Genomic DNA, 20,835 nt, shown 5'->3' on the forward strand with positions numbered 1-20,835 from the left:
TTTTGGAGTAAATACATTTATTGATACCCATTTCATATATAGTTCAATGAAATAATCTATAAATATAAAAAGCATTTTTCTTTTGGATATCACCATGGTCCATGTAAATACTCAACAGTCAGAATCATCTGCAGGAAGCACTCCAAGTCACACTGTTAGCTTTACAGACCTGAATATACATATTGCATTAAACAGTGGCACTTATGTACTCAAGTGGTCCAGTGGCTTTGGAATCCACGCCTACCAGGTATGTGGAATAGAAATAATGTGTTAGGTTTAAATCAATGGAAAGGGTATCAACCATCAACAAAAGCAACAATTATGAATTAATATCCTAGGCAAAGAAAGTACCACAGTTGACACTTGGTGTCAGAATACTGGAGACAAAGTATGTAAAACAATGCCTGTTACAGCACCACGTGCTCACTCCAACTCCCAGCGGACAGTCCCCCAGTGCCTTAGGGTCACTCGTGGTCAACTAAATGCAATCAAGAAGCTCGGTAGCTTAGAATAAAAGGTATGTAGAGGCTGATAACAAGGTTAAAGAAAAGTAAGCTCAACATTTCAGTGACATGAGTTTCTCCCCTAGAAGGGGATTGTGGGAAAAACTTAGTTTTAATTCCTTTTATTACACTGAGCATGATCATTTATCTAATGCAGAAGAAAGAACCCAGACATCTGGTACCCAGAACAAAGGTGCAAAAATTTTCTTCCCTTTCAAAGTTTTTTCAACACTTCCGAGGGAACTAACACAACCACTGCTGAGCCTTGCTCTCCACCTGATGCAGCATAAAATTTTCTCTCATTTCTTCAATACAGGAATGTCTTGCTGCAGACTATGTGTCTTCCAAATTAGCAAGCAAATGCATTTAAAAGGTCTTAGTTGTGCAATGTCCAAAACTGAAATCTGAGAGGCAGTGTTAGAACCTAAGCAAGGCAGAATTTTTAGTCTACTCAAATGAACGCCTAAGTGATGCATATAAAAATTCAGTCTTTTCTATTATTTTCAACTGGAATTGATGGCAACATTCCCTGGTAAGGATGGGTAACTGCTGTTATCTCCAGGTCCAAAATATCTCAACTACTTAAAGTGGACCCAAAACAGGAGAAACACACACTTGAGTTCTGTGGTCGCCAGAAATTTTTTTTTTTTTTTTTTTTTTTTGCCATTTTTCAAAAAAGAAATAGTAGCTTCAGTTGTACACCACCAGGTGAAGGGGTTTTCATCCAAATGAGAAACTCTACCCCTTGTCTCTAGTGGGACAGGCACCAGATTCCCACAAGCGGCAGCTCCCATGTCCTGAAGCACATGGCATTTGACCCTGGAGTGAGGAGTACGCTGGCACAGAGCCCCGATGCTGGGATTCAGACTAGATGGCGTTCCGTGGCGTGCCATTGTGTGTCAGCGCTTTCAGACTGGAGGCACTAGTCTGGTGACCACAGCTCCTGTGAGAAGTCACACCCACCTCAAAAACCTCATGAATAGCTTTTCGGAAACAGTGGAAGTTGTAGTCTATTAAACCTGCAGGAAGGAAAAAGAAAAGAATGCCTCCTGAATTGTCAATTGTGCAATTATCTATTTGGGTTTGCAGCCAGAAATAACTCTGATAAACACTGGTTGGAAATTAAGCCTGCAAACTAGATAGCAACCTTTTCAATCATAAGAACAGCTGGTGATTATATATATCCACCATCATAACGTTCTGCCAGACAACAAATACGATTAGACCATCACCTTGGCCAAATTAACACCTCTGGCATCCAAGCTTCAAATCATTCAATTCACATTCAAGAAAAGTAAAATATTAAAATACACTGTGTGGCCTGCTTGAACATAGTGTGATCTTTTAATAATTTATATTTGGTTTTATGAAAGTCATTAAATACTTATTGAACAGCATGATAGAGGGTACAATATGTCAAAGGAACCAGCAGATATGGTCCATGCCTTCCAGACAGGATATGCTAGCTGGGGCATAACGCCAAAATACAAGAAACAAACCAAAACAATCTGGTGTCAAATTGACTACAAATGTAAAAGAAATCCAAAGACAAAGCCAAGTGCAGGGCAAAGTAATCAATTGAAAACTTCAGGAACAAGAAAGAACTTTGGGAATACAGACACAATTTAATTAGGCAGAAAAGGGGAACAAAATCACAAGAAAACTGCAGGGAGCTGGCAATGAGAATACAGCACAGGTGGAAGACAGGAAAGAAACGGTCTGACTGTAGAGCGGGGCATCAGGGAACTCCTGGTAGGAAATACTAGGAATCAGGTATACTGCATAAGTAGGTTACAGCCAAATTAAGGTGGTCCTTCAAACTCAGAAAAGAAACAAACTATAAAAGACAAGCTTTGATCAATTCAACTACATTAAGATATACTTCTGTGCCAAATGTAAAATAAAACAAACAAGGAAATTTGAACACTGGCCAGGTATTTGATGATACCATTAAATCACTGCTAATTTTATTGTTTATTGTTTTTAAAACCACTATCTTTTAGAGATACCTACTGAAATCTGTATAGACAAAATGATTTAATGTCAGGCATTTGCTTCAAAATAATCCAGTAGGGAAAGTGGTATAAATATGAAACACGATTGGCTATAATTTTGATGACTGTTGAATCTGGGCAAGAGATTAAAAGGCTTTTATTATACTATTTTCTCTACTTTTCATACATTTGTCAGTTTCCACAACAAAATTAAAAAGATTAATAATCTATAATAACTGGGAAGCTCTCCAGGAAACATGATTGAAGTGTGTGGAGATGAGGGTTGAACCCAGGAGCTGAGAGCATGGAGATTCCTTGTGCTGCTCTACCTTTGTGTACATCTGAAAATTCCCATAAACAAAATTTTTTTTTCTTTTTTTAGAGACAGGGTCTCACTCTGACACCCAGGTTGGAGTGCAATGGTGCAATCATAGCTCACTGCAACCTCAAACTCCTGTGCTCAAGCAATCCTCCTGCCTCAGTCACCTGAGTAGATAGGACTTCAGGTGCGAGTCACCACAGCCAGCTAATTTTCTAATATTTTGGTAGAGACAGGGTCTTGCTATCTCACCCAAGCTGGTCTTGATCCCCTGAGCTCAAGCATCCTCCTACCTCAGCCGTACAAAGCACTGGGATTACAGGTATGAGCCACCACACCCAGCCTAAATGAACATTGTTTTAAGATTAAAATGGTTAGGAGCCAGGCACAAGTGATGTACACCTGTAATCCCGGCTACTTGAGAGCCTGAGGTGTAAAGACTCTGAGCTCAGGAGTTCAAGACCAGCCTGAGCAACACAGCAAAATTCCCATCTCAGAATAAAAACACACACACAAAAAAATAAACATGGAGAAAAATAAGGAAATGCTAAGAATCAGTAAACAAGGTAAATATATGTCAACAGGTAAAATGTGAAAGAAGAAACCTGAATAGCCATGAAAAGGTACTTGCCACAAAAACATACTTGCTTTAACAAGTAACTAAATAAGTAAAAATGAGAATCAAGTAAGACACCCTTTCACACCTACCAGATTGACAATAATTAAACAGTCTGACAATACCAAGCATTATTAAGGATAAGAAGGGATAAGAACGTCCATAGACCAGTCCCAGCCAGGGGTAAAATGGTGAACTCACTTTGGAGAGCTTTTTGGCAATATCTTTATTAGTCAAAGATATATGTACTCTATAAATTCCACTCCTAAATGCATACCCTAGAGAAAGCCTCCACATGCTCAAAGGGAAACTTGTTCATGAGTATTTGTTGCAGAATTATTTGTAATTTTTAAAATAATCCAAATATCCAGCAACAAGAAAATAAAATGTGGTCTATTCAACCCATAGAATACTATACAACGGTGAAAAGGAAAGAACTAGAACTATGTGTCATCAATCTGAATAAACCTCAAAAACCACCTGAATGAAAAGAATCAAGCAATTTGCAGAAGACTACTTATATTTTGATATCATTTATACAATACCCTATTATTTAGGGATAGACATGAAGTTAAAAAAAAATAGGAAAAATAAAATACATATAAGCTCAAAGGAAGAGATTTCAATTGAGAAAAACATTTAGAACACTTCAACTGGGTAGGCAGTTGGCTCTCATCTGTAATCCTGGCACTTTGGGAGTCTGAAGTAGGAAAACTGCTTGAGGCCATGAGTTCAAAACCAGTCTGGGCAACATAGAACCTATCTCTACAAAAATTTTTCAAAATTAGCCAATATGGTAGCATGAGCCCACAGTCCCAGCTAGTCAGAAGGCTGAGACAGGAGGATCTCTGGAGACCAGGAGTTTGAGGCTACAGTGAATTATGATTATGTTGGGGCAACAGAGTGAGATTCTGTCTCAAAAACAAGACTTCAACTATATTTGTCATTTTAGTTCTTAAGCTGAAAGGTGAAAATTCATGTTTTGTTTTACCCAAAAATTTGTGAATATCTGAACTATTCCATCAAAAACTCAGGCACAAGAAGGAGGACTTGTTGCAGTAAGTAACAGAGTTACTGTAGTTCCTTGAGTAGTTAAATAATATTAATTTTCTGAAAACAAGTCTGCCTTTGGGATAAAAGATGATATATACTATATATCCTCCACATATATGTCAACTGCATGAATATTATCAAGCTAGAGACTACTGCAGCACCACTGGCCTGAAGCAATGAGAACCTGGAGTAGAATCACTGACAGTAAAAATGGAAAGAAAACCCAAGAAACATTTCCAAAAAATGATCAGATTTGGTGAAAATTCAGTATAAACAACATACTAGAAAAAGAAGATCATGAAATCTCCTCTGTGAACCAATTGGCAAGGACCCCTTAAGCAATCACACCACATAATTACCTGACTACAAGGTAACTACGCTTGGACAGGAGAAACTAGCATAACTAGTGACAGAAGTATGGCAGCCAAGAGAATCACAAAAAAGGGAACATACTCATCCTTCAATGATTGACATGATATTGACGGTAACAATCACATATTTAAGAGAGGACATCCTACTAATAGCTCCAAACACGGGATGGAAGCATGAGCCCAAGTCAAATTTTTCAATCACATAGAGAAGATTAACTGAAGCCATGTATTGGATGAGCTGACCTAAAGAATAAGCAAGCAGAGGCCAGGCACAGTGGCTCATGCCTATAATCCCAGCACTTTGGAAGGCCGAGATGGGTGGATCACCTGAGGTCAGGCGTTCGAGACCAACCTGGCCAACATGGTGACACCCCAACTCTTAAAAAAAGAATAAGCAAGCAGAAAGGCTGGCTCTGACAAACACTCAGGACTGAGGGGGGAAAAAACAGCCAGAAGAAACAGGAGAGGTAGTCAGGAAAACACAAAAAATATCCCAATAATTCAGCTTCAGGGAAGCAGAGAGAGAAAAAAGCTTTGAGAAAGGAGTGACAGAGAAGATCACATGCTCAGAAGGCTGAAAAGGCTGCAAATTAAGGAAAGGCCACTGAATGCAGCAAGAAGGTAACCTGGTAACTTCTAAAAGTCTAGTTTCTATCATCAGAGGGAACAGGAAACCTACAGAATGGGAGAAAATTTTTGCAATCTATCCATCTGACAAAGGGCTAATATCCAGAATCTACAAAGAACTTAAATAAATTTACAAGAAGAAAACAAACCACCCCATCAGAAAGTGGGCAAAGAATATGAACAGACACTTAAAAGAAGACATTTATGTGACCAACAAACATGAAAAAAAGCTCAACATCACTGGTCATTAGAGAAATGCAAATCAAAACCACAATGAGATACCACCTCACACCAGTTAAAATGGCTATCATTAAAGTCAGGAAACAGCAGATGTTGGAAAGGATGTGGAGAAACAGGAACACTTTTACATTGTTGGTGGGAGTATAAGTTCAACCACTGTGGAAGACAGTGTGGTGATTCCTCAAGGATCTAGAACCAAAAATACCATCTGACCCAGCAATTCCACTACTGGAGATATATATATACCTAAAGGATTATAAATCATTCTATTATAAAGACACATGCACACATATGTTTACTGCAGCACTATTCACAATAGCAAAGACTTGGAACCAACCCAAATGCCTATCAACAATAGACTAAATAAAGAAAATGTGGCACATATACACCATGGAATACTACACAGCCATAAAAAGGATGAGTTCATGTCCTTTGCAGGGACATGGATGAAGCTGGAAACCATCATTCTCAGCAAACTAACACAGGAACAGAAAATCAAACACTGCATGTTCTCATTCATAAGTGGGAGTTGAATAAGAACACATGAACACAGGGTAGGGGGCATCACATGCTGGGGCCTGTCAGGGAAGGGCGCGAGGGGAGAGCATTAGGAGAAATACCTAATGTAGATGACAGGTTGATGAGTGCAGCCAACCACTCTGGCACGTGTATACCTAGGTAGCAAACCTGCGAGTTCTGCACATGAATCCCAGAATTTAAAGTATTAAATAAATAAATAAATAAAACAGACTTGCTCAGATGCAAGCCAAACTGCAAGCAGTTAAACAGGTAATGAAAGCATCAGAAAGGCTAGTAAAACCTTGATTTAAAATGAAAGATCAAAAAAAGAAAGGAGAAAGTCTGGACTATGTATGAAAGGGAAGGGACAAAAGCAGTTTGAGTTTTTTTTGTTTGTTTGTTTTGAGATAGTCTCACTCGTCACCCAGGCTGGAGTACAATGGCGCGATCTCGGCTCACTGCAACCTCCGCCTCCCGGGTTCAAGCGATTCTCCTGCCTCAGCCTCCTGAGTAGCTGGGATGCAGGTGCATCATGCTGCCACGCCCAACTAATTTTTGTATTTTTAGTAGAGGCGGGGTTTCACCATGTTGGCCAGGTTGGTCTCGAACTCCTGACCTCATGATCCACCCGCCTCGGCCTCCCAAAGTGCTGGGATTACAAGTATGAGCCAGCACACCCAACCTGAGCTTTGTTTTTTTAATAGCCATTTGCCTAACACTGCAATTATTATTTTCTCTTGTTTTCAAGAACCTGAGACGTTATGGCAAAGAAATTAATATAAAATCGGCTTTGTAAAATGCCATTACCTTTTCGTTCAAAGCTTTCTTCCCTAAGAATGCAGACCAGTGCCAAAAATTTAGTCACCTCCTTTAAATAAAGGACAGTTGTATTATTCAGCTTGATAATGGCCATAGATTCTTTGTCATAAGCACTTCCACTTCCATCTTCCTTTAACCTATTTTAAAAGAAAGTACTATTCATTACAGGTTTCCCATCTAGGCATCCGCCACATTTAATTTGCACAATGATATCCCCCCAGTTTCCCGAATGTCTTTGGGAAAGGATACTGGCTTAAATATATAGAGAGTGTGTTGTTAAGTTATAGTGTTCCTAAACACAGAATTCTCAGGGATTCCTCCTAAAAACAACAAGATAATCAGACATTTGGAGAAAAAGGTGCAAACATATGTATATCTTAACCAGGAAAATGACAGCATTATCAACATCTCACCAGGTGGGGTTACTCACCCCCAAGACTGTGTTCTGTAAACCCGACTGAGGTGTCTCCTCTCTTTACTGCACTCAGATCACAGGGCCCCTCTGGGACCTGCCGCCTCACTTAGGTGAGCTCCTTCAAGGCATATTCTATATGCCAGGTCAATCACATTTTCACAGAAAACATATTTTTTGCTTCCTCACTAAAGCAAGAAAATATTTAGACTATACAAGAACAGTCTCTGGTAGAGATTAGTAGGGACTACGTTGAAATCAACAACTTTAAACAAATATGGATTCAGAGTCTTTTCTGATATACTTGCCTTTAAAAATCTAAATGTTATCTAGCTATTGCTAGAAATTAAGAGTTGTCAAAAATGCTTTTTTAAAAGTATTTGCCTTCAAAAACAAAAAAGGTGAGGGAAATACACTTAAAAAAAAAAAATGTCGGCTGGGCACAACAGTGCACGCCTGTAATCCCAGCACTTTGGGAGGTCGAGGTGGGTAGATTGTCTGAGGTCAGGAGTTGGAGACCAGCCTAGTCAACATGGAGAAACCCTGTCTCTACTAAAAATACAAAAATAAAAAATTAGCCAGGCATGGTGGTGCATGCCTGTAGTCCCAGCTACTGGAAGGCTGAAGCAGGAGAATTTTTGAACCTGGGAGGCAGAGGTTGCAGTGAGCTGAGATTGTGCCACTGCATTCCAGCCTGGGCAACAGAGCAAGACTGTCTCAGGGAAAAAAAGAAAGAAAATGAAAATGTTAGGAGTAACTGGTAATTGCTTTTGGTAGTAAAACAATGTACCTTTTTTCTATTTTCATTTTTCTGTATTTTCCATGCAGTTTTTAATGAACTGGGGTTCAACTTACTTTTCAAACAATTCCAAGCCTTACAATTTACGTTCTTGTAAGGTAGCATGAGCATGAGCAAAAAAAGTTTTAGAACTGGCATGGTGTGTCGTGCCTGTAATCCTAGCACTTTGGGAGGCTGAGGTGGGAGAAATGTTTGCGCTTTGGAGTTCGAGACCTGTCTAGGCAACACCAGAAAACACACACACACACACACACACACACACACACACACACACATTTTAAGATGACAGAAATAACACTAAAACAGTTGTTAGTGGTTGTCTTTGGTAGGGGCTCTTTACTCATGTTTTCATTTCTCTATATTTTCCTTCTATACTTTTTTTGTGAAGTGGGGGCTTATTTTTACAGTTTACCTTCTCATACATTTCTTTGATCCTCACAACAACCCTGAGGACAGGAATAATTACCATTTAACCACAAAAGTCCCTTCTGCAACAAGCAAAAGTAAACTACACGAATACAAAGAGAAGACAATGCTCACTGAAAACATACAGAGGCCAGGCACAGTGGCGCATGCCTATAATCTCAACACTTTAGGAGGCCAAGGAGGATCACTTTGGCCTAGGAGTTCAAAGTCAGTCTGGGCAACAAAGTGAGACTCTATCTCTACAAAAATTTCCAAAAGTTAGCCAGGTGTGGTAGCACACACCTGTGCTCCCGGCTACACAGAAGGCTGAAAAAGGACTGCTTGAGCCCAGGAGGTCGAGGCTGCAGCGAGCTGTGTTCACACTACTGCACTCCAGCTTGGGCAACAGAGTGAGACCCTATCTCAAAAAAAAAAGAGTAAGGCCGGGCGCGGTGGCTCAAGCCTGTAATCCCAGCACTTTGGGAGGCCAAGGCGGATGGATCACGAGGTCAAGAGATCGAGATCATCCTGGTCAACATGGTGAAACCCCGTCTCTACCAAAAACACAAAAAATTAGCTGGGCATGGTGGCGCATGCCTGTAATCCCAGCTACTCGGAAGGCTGAGGCAGGAGAATTGCCTGAACCCAGGAGGCTGAGGTTGCAGTGAGCCAAGATCGCGCCATTGCACTCCAGCCTGGGTAACAAGAGCGAAACTCTGTCTCGAAAAAAAAAAAAAAAAGTAAGAACTGAAGTTCATTAAAAATGAAGTGATCTCCTGGCAAAATCAGGACTCAAACTTAGGGTTTTTAACTCAGTTCCATGCAGTTTTCAGTATCTTAACTAATATAAAGTTAATTTGGGAAGGCAGAGTGGTGGGGAAGTTGATGTCATTTGCTTTTAAGAGTATAAAAGAAAACTACTTCCTTCTAATTGGAGAAGAGGAAGTTATAAGTGCTATGTATTTTCATCTTATAGTTAAGATGCCCTATGTAGATCCTTTCCTGTACCACATGAAAAGTGAGAACAAGAACTAACTCTGACAAGAGGTTCGAACATAGACAACCCTGAAGAGGATTCCCTAAACCAGCACCCACAGCCAGCAACTGTAAGAAACTACAAGGTTCCTAATGTCAACCCACCATATGAGCTTGAATCACACACTAACATGAGAAAAAAATTAGAAAGGCACATTCTATTCACAGTCTGGAGATTAGAGTGACTTCATTTGGCTGCGATTAATAAAATTAAGAGTAAAAATATGTGAATGACCTTAAAATGCTTGCTCCGAATCTGTAAAGCATAAGATCTGCTTTCTATGTTTATCTGTTTTAATAGTTTTTAGGACTATTAGGAAAATATGCTTATCCAAATCTTAGTCAAAATAATGCCAAGGAAGGCCAGGAGTGGTGGCTCATGCCTATAATCCCAGCATTTTGGGAGATCAAGGCAGGGGTACTGCTTGAGGCTAGGAGTTTGATACCAGCCTGGGCAACACAATAAGACCCTGTCTCTACAAAAAATTACAACTAAAATAGGCCAGGTACAATGGTTCACACTTGTAATCCCAGCACTTTGGGAGACCAAGATAGGAGAATCACTTGAGTCCAGGAATTTAAGACCAGCCTGGGCAACACAGTGAGACCTCATCTTCATAGAAATCAAAAATCAGCCAGGCATGATGGCATATGCCTGTAGTCAGGAGGATCACTTGAGCCTGGGAGGCTGAGGCTGCAATGAGCCATGATTGTGCCACTACACTCCAGTCTGAGTGACAGATCACATCTCAAAAAAAAAGAAAGAAAAAAAGTTAGCTTCTGTGCGCCTATAGTCCCAGCCATTCAGGAAGCTGAGGTGGGAGGATCACTTGAGTCTAGAAGGTTGAGGCTGCAGTGAGCCGTGGCTGGAGTGCAGTGACACGATCGTAGCTCACTGAAGCCTGGAACTCTTGGGATCAAGCAATTCTCCTGCCTCATCCTCCTGCTTAATCCCCCAGGTAACTAGGACTACAGGTGCATACCACCACACCCAGCTAACATAATGTACTTCATTATGTATAAGGTATTTTAAAATGTATCTAACAGTAAAAATAAATTTTACAGTTAAATTTGATTTTTATATTATAAAAAAGTTGGTTGATACAAATTTGATTTGTTTAAAAAAAAAAAAAGCAAATGTTCTACTCATCCATTTTTTAAATTAGAAATGGGAAAACATGAAACTTTCCTAAAAAATATAATAAAACTGGGCCAGGCTCAGTGGCTCACACCTGTAATCCCAGCACTTTGGGAGGCTAAGGCAGGTGGATCACGAGGTCAGGAGATCAATACCATCCTGGCCAACATGGTGAAAACCTGTCTCTACTAAAATACAAAAAAAGAAAAACAGCTGAGAATGGTGGCGCATGGCTATAGTCCCAGCTACTTGGGAGGCTGAGGCAGGAGAATAACCAGAACCCAGGAGGTGGAGGTTGCAGTGAGCCAAGATGGTGCCACTGCACTCCAGCCTGGTGACAGAGCAAGACTCTCTCAAAAAAATAAAAAGTAAATCTATATATATATATATATAGATTGATTGATTTTTAATATATCTATATATAAAATATACATATTAAACTGACAATGTCTCATTTTCATTATGTAAAGAATTAAAACAGGTCAGGCTCGATGGTTCATGCCTATAATCCCAGCACTTTGGGAGGCCAAGGCAGGTGGATGACAAGGTCAGGAGTTCAAGACCAGCCTGGCAAACATGGTGAAACCCCATCTTTACCAAAAATATAAAAAGTTAGCCAGGTGTTGTGGTGAGTGCCTGTAATCCCAGCTACTCGGGAGGCTGAGGCAGGAGAATTGCTTGAACCCAAGAGGCACTGGTTGCAGTGAGCTGAGATCATACCACTGCACTCCAGCCCGGGCAGCAGAGTGAGACTCCATCTCAAAAAAGAAAAAAAAGAAAAGAGGTAATCACAAAGTAAAAGGAATAGACAGACAGATAAAGAATAGATAAGACAAATGTACTCTCCTACTCAGAGGTAGCTGGGGAAAGACACTGAAAAATCGGGCAAAAGACCAAAGTGAAGAGAGTCAGAGGTGAAAGACATTTAGACTAGATGGAGCAGAGAGAAAAACACAGGTAGTAGATAATGCTAAAGCATCTGAAAGCAACTTGAGAATGCTGATGTTAGTATACCAGGGGAATCTAGGAAGTCAGAAGGTGCATAGAATGCTATTAACTTTTTTTTTTTTTTTTTGGTAAAGTTGGTAAGGTTGCCCAGACTGGTCTCAAACTCCTGGCCTCAAGCAATCCTCTCACCTCAGCCTTCCAAACATCTGGGATTATGGGCGCAAGCCACTACAACCTGGCCATTATCAGCTTTTGAAAAGCCAGTAAATTCTCCAAAGTTTTCATTGTCTTCTGGCCTATTCTGCAAAATCACTTGCTGGCTGCCTTTCATAAATTTCTATATAGAATTTGGGAGATTTACATAAAGGAAGAGCTCAAATTTTAGATATTTATTGTGGAAACTTGTATATATGGGTCAGATTTTTATATGGGTAAGTTCTTCCAACATCCAAAATTCTAATTACCTTCTTTGCTCTATGAAAGATTAAGAATCCCTAATTCCACAAAGCCTGAGATTAAATCAGGAACCAGAACTTACTTTGTTATTCAGACCATTTAAATAAATTAACTTAGCTTTTCAATCTAGCTAAGTCCCAGTAGTGAGAAGATACAGTGCAACCCTCCCCCATCTTCACAACATCAGAAGAAACTTGCAGTGATAAACAAGTCCAGTTCTAGTCATGCTTTCCAACTTTTCTTAGCCATTCTCTGAAAGAGTAAGACCCAGCAGCACAGTTCCAGAGATATGCTCCAAGCTAAAGCACTATGGTCAGAACAATCCCACTGCACGCAGTACTACTTGCCAGAGGCCTCAGAAATTAGTCTCCTAGACAAATCAAGCTAACAGTTTCCCATCTGTCTGAGATCTTGCAGGAATATGCATATAACTTACCCATATATACAAGACACATCAATGACAACATCGATCATGTCACAGCAAAGTTCGTAAGATTGCATATCCACAGGGGAACTGTCTGTTGCAATGTAGATTTTGCTGACAACATCAAAGAGAAAAGCTTTTTCAATACCTGAATTCTTGGAAAAACAAATGGGAAACTGTTCAGTATTTTTTAAAATTCACAATTTACAACTTATCGAAGACCTTGAATTATTGAATAACATCCAAGAACATTTTATTTATATAACCAGATACCAAAAAACAAATAGCACTTGCTTGAGAGACTCTTCTATTATCCAAAAAAGGAAAGTGGAATTCTTTCTCTACTCTGATTTCCTGACATAATTTCATAAGTTAAATGTTCTTCTTCCTCTTTATTCAAATGAATTATTTTCTAAGATATCACCAAAAATTTAACAAAAAAACCTCTAAAAACCAAGCAATGCTACATTTTCAATAATCCTCTTATTAATATAATCAATCTCTGATTTGAATCACCTTGCTATCAAGAAAGGCATTATGTGGCAATTTACAAAACATAAAAGAATTATATTTTGACATCAACATCTATTTAAGAATTCAGAAAATAAGCAATATTTTATATGTTAAGTGGGTCATTAGTCTTTGTACTTGATTCAGATTAATTCAAGACATTTTTTGGAAAAGGTGAAAACACAAATAGGTTCACAAAAATGTAATCAGAAACTATAGTGAATTAAATATACATTTCTCACTTACTGATATAAAGATATTTAATAGGTTTTCCAAGGTCGGCAGTTGTGGAATAAGTTTCTGCACCACCTTACTAAAGGCTTCAAATATTGAATGGTCATAGATACTAGTCAAATAAAAGCTGAAAAACACAACATAGCTTGATTAATTTTAAAAATACCTTATGTTATGTGACAACTATTATAATACACAAAACTTTAAGTTTCTTAACATTTGATTTCAGTGAGTTCAATAAAGCCTCTTTCACTTATCTACCATGCCCATCACTCTAGATGACAAATGTACTTTCCCACCTGGCTTGTAGCTACCCATCTCTTTACTGCATTTACACAAAGAGCAACTGAAGTCGTACTCAGAAAAGGATTTTCAGATACATAAACTCAAATATTCACCTTACATCTTTGCAATCTGATCCAACAAGCTTTTTTAAGTACATAACTGAGACCAAAAGTAAGACTAAAAACCAAGGAAGCTAGATGAGTTATGTGACATTTATCAAATAAGAACATAATTAAGATTTCTACTAAAATATCACCTCTAAAAATTCTTTCCAGACCAGCCTACCTAAAATAGTACTCCTGTACCCAATGCTTTCAACCCCTTTCCCCTAATTTGTTTTTCTTCACAGCACTGGTAAGTACTTAAAACGATACCATACATTCATTTCAGTGCTTTTGAGCTGTGTCACTGAGAATGTAAGTTCCAGGGGAAAGAGACTTTGTCAGTCATGCTCCTAGCAGCAAGCCCACTCCCTTGAACAGTGCTCATATTTGTTGAATAAACAAATGAATACAACTGGTATTAATAATTTATGTAAAGAGTGTATTAAAGAGGATGGGAGTCGGGGTTCTACAGAGTATGAAAGAATCTCCAGGAGTCTGGAGGCCTAAAAGGACTTACAGTGGTGAAGTAATACATGTACATTCAATAAAACATGTATTGGAGGGGGAAGCCTTTAACAATTTAAACACTGTCGACCATTCTATCTGCTTTATCACACAGGGAGTATACTCTTCATTACAGTCACATCCATCACACATTTATACATATATATATATATTACAACATCAGAGACATAGAACTGTGTATACTACTTTATAGGTAATTTAAAGATACTTTCAAGGAGCTAACCTGAGAACCTAATCTAGGCAACGCAGGGCTCTAATCCAGATGTAAGAGCAATGGAACAGGTAAGGCCAAGAAGATCCTACAGGTACTAAGGAGAAAGGATTATTTTAGTGTTTCCTGTAGGCTAAAGGGTGAACAAAGTAAGAGGCTTGAGGTGAATAGGGACAGGTACAACCTGCAAGACACAGGGCATTTTAGTAAGATAAGTTTATAGAAACTGGAAATGAAATGGAGCTTCATCCATAGGGCTGCTAGTACTAAATAAAAGCTTTTATTTATTTTTTTTTTGAGACAGAGTCTTGCTCTGTTGCCCAGGCTGTAGTACAGTGGCGCGATCTTGGCTCACTGCAACCTCCGACTCCTGAGTTCAAGCGATTCTCCTGCCTCAGCTTTCCAAGTAGCTGGGACTACAGGTACACACCACCATGTCAGGCTAATTTTTTGTATTTTTAGTAGAGATGGGGTTTTGCCATACTGGCCAGGCTGGTCTCAAACTCCCGGCCTCAAGTTATCCACCCGCCTCGACCTCCCAAAGTGCTGGGATTACAGGAATGAGCCACTGTACATGGCCTAAATAAAAGCTTGATGCAAAATTCTACTGAAATTAACAAGGTCTAGGATCCTACATGGTACTTAGGAAGGGGATAGCAAGTGCCACTGGGATTGGATGCCCTGGAAAGGGACACAGACTACGGAGTAAAGAGAATCAGAAGGATCCCCATGGAGCACTGGGGAAAACGAGACAAGCACGACTCAAAATCCAGGTAAAAACTATTAGCAGTGGATTCCCAAAAGAAGACTGAATTTTTATGGAGAGGTACTTTCATTGTCTCTTATAAACATTGCTGAATTTTTATTTTTTTAACCATGAAATACTTTCAAATTTTTTAGAAACTTATTCCAAGCAAACTAGAGGTCAACAAGACTTTTCTTCATGGTTTCCCAGATGAATAACGGAAAGATTCTTGGAGACTAAGGCCCAGGGAATATTAGGGGTAGGGACAGCAGTTAGATTGAGCCCATAGAGAAGTCACAACAATAGAACAGAGACAGAGAAAGAACTTGCTGTCTCTCTCCCCTGCTCTCCCTTCAAGCTGCTTCTATCATCAAGAGAATATTTTCTTGGGTATTTTTTAATACTCATTTCTACCTATATCACCAAATAAAATAACATGTACAAAAATATTCCTCATATACTTTTAGAATGCAAATACACAAATCAATCCTATCTAGGAGCTACTATTATTTAATAATAAGTTCTTAATAATAGTTATAAACCAATAGTCTTCTAAAGTTAACAGCAGCCTTATACAAATGTATAAGATAAACCCACCTAAGCCAAACTTTAGAGTTTCATAAAAGTATACAGTGTTTTAAGGCCGGGCACGGTGGCTCATGCCTATAATCCCAGCACTTTGGGAGGCCAAGGCGGGTGGATCACTAGGTCAAGAGATCGAGACCATCTGGTCAACATGGTGAAACCCCGTCTCTACTAAAAATACAAAAAAAAATTAGCTGGGCATGGTGGCACATGCCTGTAGTCCCAGCCACTCGGGAGGCTGAGGTAGGAGAATTGCTTGAACCCAGGAGGCGGAGGGAGGTTGCAGTGAGCCGAGATCGCACCACTGCACTCCAGCCTGGGTAACAAGAGCGAAACTCCATCTCAAAAAAAGAAAAAAAGTATAAAGTGTTTTAAAAGCTTAGCTATATTAGAGTCAGTCCAGGGGCAGGAGGTGGAAGGAAAAATAAAAATGAAGAGTCAGTCCAGATTTGAAAGTGTACTCTCTGTATAAGGACGTTCCTACTGAGAAAAATACTAAGACTCATGCTAAAGCTTTCTACAACAAATGTGACAAATTCACCTCACTGAGGCAAGGAGGGGAAGTAATGAAACCAAGAGGAAAGAGTCCCAAAGCAGATTTATACCATGAAGAAACAACCTGACTGCAGTGTCTTGAGATGAATTTGGAAAAGCACCAATGGAAACACTTCACATGACTTCAATCTCCAGGAAAAGGCAAAAAGTAGGTAATTTCTCAGTATCAGGCTCCCAGACAGCTTGGAATTCAACAAAGAGATCAAAAACATAGAAGACTTGGCAAAAGGCATACAGGTAACAGAAAACTATAGTGTTTATAATGACAGAGATGGGAATACATTTACACATTGTTCAGGGCTCTCATATCAAACACACACGTTGTTACCTAAGATGGAGTTTTTCTAGCCCAGCATCTGCAAGGTCATCATTGGCCCTTTGATGAATGTCCCTCTGTGTTTCTATTTTGTGATCATCAGACAGACCATCAACTTTGTGAATAAAAACCTCAAAATTCATGTCTGGGTTAACTTTGTAGGCTTTAGAAACAGTAATGTGAAGTCTTGTTAAAGCCTCCATGTAGTCATCCTGTAAGTCAGAACAAAATATTTTTTAAAAATAAATCTCACAAGTCAAGTAATGAGAAGAAAGCCTCAAACCACCTTCTTCTCCAATCACAGAAAATATGCTATCCTAAGTATCATTCAAACAGTCAAATATATTAACTATACTACTAAATAACTCTTCAATTGTCTCAAGATGAAAAATTCAATTACCAGGTTAATGCTTGTAATTTTTAACACTAATTTAAGAAAGGTAAAAGGAAACAAACATTTCTTCCCAATATAATTTTTTAACGTAATCCCAGCTCTGCCATTTATTCAGTGTGTCACTTTAAGCAGGTTGCTTAAACTCTGATCTCAGTTTACTTATCTGTGAGATCAGAATTATATTATCTACCTAACAATACCGTGAAGATTAAATTAATTAGATCCTGTATGTGAAGGCACCCTCTGTAGAGACTATCACTCAGAAAGCATTCTTAACTACTGCTTAAGCTTGTAAAAAGTAAGCTTCTTAAAGGATAGGGACTTGTCCATTCATCTGACTGACCACCACATGCTAGGCCCTCCATAAATGCTTATTGAGTTAAACTCAATTTGGACAACTAAGTAAACTATTTGCTCTAATATCTACTGACTCAGTTCTCATATTCCTCTATGTTATGGGATGGGATCTTTTCAGGGAATGACATTACTATTAGTATAGAGTATAGTCACATCTACCATTAACCAATCAAAATGGAAGGCCAATGTTAGCTGCTCATTAACTAGGACTCAAGGATGTAAGCCACATCTCCTAATCATCTGATGTTCTGTACTTGCACAGTGGCATGCCTGCTCCCAAAGCACCTCTGCCACTGCATCTCTTACACTATTAGGGAATCCACTGCCTAAGAGATAAGCTACAAGCACATGACAAAGAAGATAAACAACTTTCCTTTGTTCCTACATCTTTTTCCCACCAGGGAAGAGGAGTTCCTAACTACCTGTGCATCAATGACATATATCAATGCTCCCGTTCCCCTGAAGATCATCTCATAGTCAAAGGTTGGGTCAAAAAAGTCCATTTGCCCAGGAAAATCCCATATCTGGAAATTCACAAAGGAGCTATTGGAAATGTCGTCCTTATAAATCTTGTTGGTACTTTCCAAAAACAGGGTCTCATTGGGTGACATCTTATGAAACACCACCTGTTAAAAGAAAAACAGGCAATTTTATGAATATTAAACCTCAGAATTTAAATTTAAAATTCCACCCTCATTTAACATTTAAAAATTTGATCCCATAGCAAAAAAAAATTTTTGAAAAGTAGAAACTGAGTGGTGAATCCATTGGTATTCACTATCCCTTTATTTTTGACAAGACACCAAATTAATTTCAATTAAATCTATTTTGAAGCTAAATCTTTCCTATGTTCTCTGCATACTCAGTACTAATAGTAGCAATCTCTATCACCTCCACTGGTTTCTCTGGGGGAAAGCTAACATTAATTCTGTTAAAATCTGCTTTAAGATTAGAAAACCTTTATAGCTAAAGCTTAAGAACTCTGGTTTATTCAAAAATTATTCTAATGCCTACCTCAGGCTCTGAGGAGTAATTAAACAAAGTGAAACAGACTGGACTCTGCCCTCACTGACTTTGCAGTCTAGTGGAAGAAATGGAGTAATTATACCAAGTAGAAAGTGAAAACATCTAGGAGGAGGCCACAGGGACTAACAGGGAAAAGATAGCTCCCATGAGAAAAGAAATGTAAATCAATTGTTAAGAATCACAATAATCGGTGGCTCACACTTGCAATCCCAGCACTTTAGGAGGCCGAGGTGGACGGATCACTTGAGGTCAGGAGTTCGACACCACCCTGACCAACATAGTGAAAACCCCATCTCCACTAAAAATATAAAAATTACTCAGGCGTGGTGGTGCACACCTGTAGTCCCAGCTACTCGGGAAGGAGAATCACTTGAACCCAGAAGGCGGAGGTTGTAGTGAGTGGAGATTGAGCCACTCCCTCCAGCCTGAGAGACAGGCAAGACTCCATATTAAAAAAAAAAGGGAATCACAATATTTGCAACCTAGACAATTCTAACATAAAACTACCTTACCTCTAACTTTCTAGACAAGAAAAATAAACAATTACTCTCAAAGTTTTCTCAGTAACAAATGTGAACAACAAAAATTAGTTTGCTAAAAATCTACAGTCAACGTACCCAAATTTTGCTGGAAAGGTTAACTAGGACTCAAGGATGTAAGCCACAATTCCTAATCATCTGATATTCTGTACTTGCTAGAGAGGTGAAAATCAAGGTAAATAAAACACAGTACTCCAGCAAATCTGGAAGAAAGCTGCTTTTAAAAAAGATCCCATCTACAAAATATCAGTCAGAATGTTAAAAAAGAAAAAAAAAAAATCACAGATGTATTTTGGATAGACCTTTGTTTGCAACAGAGAGGTGAAAAGACCAGGTGCCTGCTGATACTAGTTTTATTACCAGCTTACTACGAGCGTAATGGGTTTGACTGACGGAGGAAGTCAACTTTGCCTCTATTTCCCCCTTACTAAACAGTGTAGGCCGGTGTGGTGGTTCATGCCTGTAATCTTAACACTTTGGGAGGCTGAGGTGGACGGATCACTTGAGGTCAGCAGTTCGAGACTAGCCTGGCCAACCCATCTCTACTAAAAATACAGTAATTATCTTGGCATGGTGGCACACGCCTGTAATCCCAGCTACTCAGGAGGCTGAGGTGGGAGAACAGCTTGAACCCGGGAGAGGAGGTTGCAGCGAGCTGAGATTGAGCCACTGCACTCTCCAGCCTGGGCGACACAGAGAGACTCAGTATCAAAAACAAAAACAAAAAAAACGCGTACAGCCCTCCATTTGTTGATGAAAGCCTAAAAGTGAAAACAGACTAGGTCTGCAAAATATTCTCAAAGTCTCAGATTTTTATAAACACACACCTACAGGGGGGACAACACCAGTAATTACATTCACCAGGCCACAACTACTGAAATGGGTGCAACCTCACTACCCAATTCCCTGTTAACGCTACAGCGAAGTCTCCTTCACACCAGTAGCGAGAGCAAGCATTACAACGCTCAGTGTCTTAGTCACAACTCTTTCTGACGCGGCCCCCTGGGGCTCTGCTGGGAATCCCTGCACACTCAGGTCACCTGAAGTGAGAAGAACAAATCAAAACGAGTCAGGGGAGGGAGTCCACGAAGTTCTCCAAGTGAGAACTGGAGAGTGTGTCTCAGTTTCGTAAATGACACAGGGACTGGGTCCCAGCGGAGGTCTTGGGCGGTGCCACCGGGCACCTGCCTCCCTGCAGCCAGTTTCGCCTTCAACGCTCCACTTGGCCTCAGCTGACTTGGGCGTGGACGCAGAGGTCGGGATCCCCGCGCGGGGCCGCGCCTGTGCGCTCGCAAAAGTCGGAGAGAAAGTGAGAAGGGACGGAGCGCAAGAGGGCCCCGGCCGCCGCCCTCCCGGGCGTCCCCGCCGCCAGGCACCTGAGCCCCGGGGAGGGGGCGAGGGGCCCGGCGCGGCCCCGCTCACCTTCTGGATGGAGGACTTGCCACTGCGCCGGAGCCCCATGAGCAGAATCCTCGGCTTGGAGCTGTCAGCGCCCCCCGGGCCACAGCCTCCGCCAGCCCCTGCCCCAACCCCGCCGCCCGCCGCCGCCGCCTCCTCTTCCTCCTCCTCCACGCCGTAGCCGAAGTCCTTTGGAAACGAATCGGCCGCGCCGTAACTGCCGGCGAGGGGCGTCTCCTCCGCCCCGTACTGCAGGGACATGGTGCTGGAGCCGCCGCCGCCCGCGCCCTGACAGGCCAGGCCAGGCCAAGCCAAGCCAGGCCGCCGCCTCCCTAGTCTGCCGCCGCCGCCGCCGCCACCGCCCCCGGCAGCC

The 20,835-nt window shown here is 40.4% G+C and overlaps 1 protein-coding gene across 2 annotated transcripts in view; it reads right to left on the reverse strand.

Moving 5' to 3' along the window:
• Positions 1-20,835, reverse strand: part of RRAGC (Ras related GTP binding C) — a 25,134-nt gene continuing 4,299 nt past the window's right edge. Inside the window, exons 1-7 of one of the 2 annotated variants that reach the window (XM_002750631.6) lie at positions 20,487-20,835; positions 17,922-18,125; positions 16,761-16,960; positions 13,435-13,549; positions 12,691-12,833; positions 7,050-7,198; positions 1-1,522 (exon numbers count right to left, since the gene is read on the reverse strand). In XM_002750631.6, the coding sequence (XP_002750677.1) occupies positions 1,371-1,522; positions 7,050-7,198; positions 12,691-12,833; positions 13,435-13,549; positions 16,761-16,960; positions 17,922-18,125; positions 20,487-20,723 (1,200 nt within the window). In that variant the 5' untranslated portion in view covers positions 20,724-20,835 and the 3' untranslated portion in view covers positions 1-1,370. The remainder of the gene's footprint in view (positions 1,523-7,049; positions 7,199-12,690; positions 12,834-13,434; positions 13,550-16,760; positions 16,961-17,921; positions 18,126-20,486) is intronic. The other variant, XM_078331300.1, reaches the window with a different exon arrangement.

The sequence above is a fragment of the Callithrix jacchus genome, chromosome 7 (genome assembly GCF_049354715.1).
Source record: "Callithrix jacchus isolate 240 chromosome 7, calJac240_pri, whole genome shotgun sequence".
In the NCBI taxonomy this organism is placed as follows: domain Eukaryota; kingdom Metazoa; phylum Chordata; class Mammalia; order Primates; family Cebidae; genus Callithrix; species Callithrix jacchus.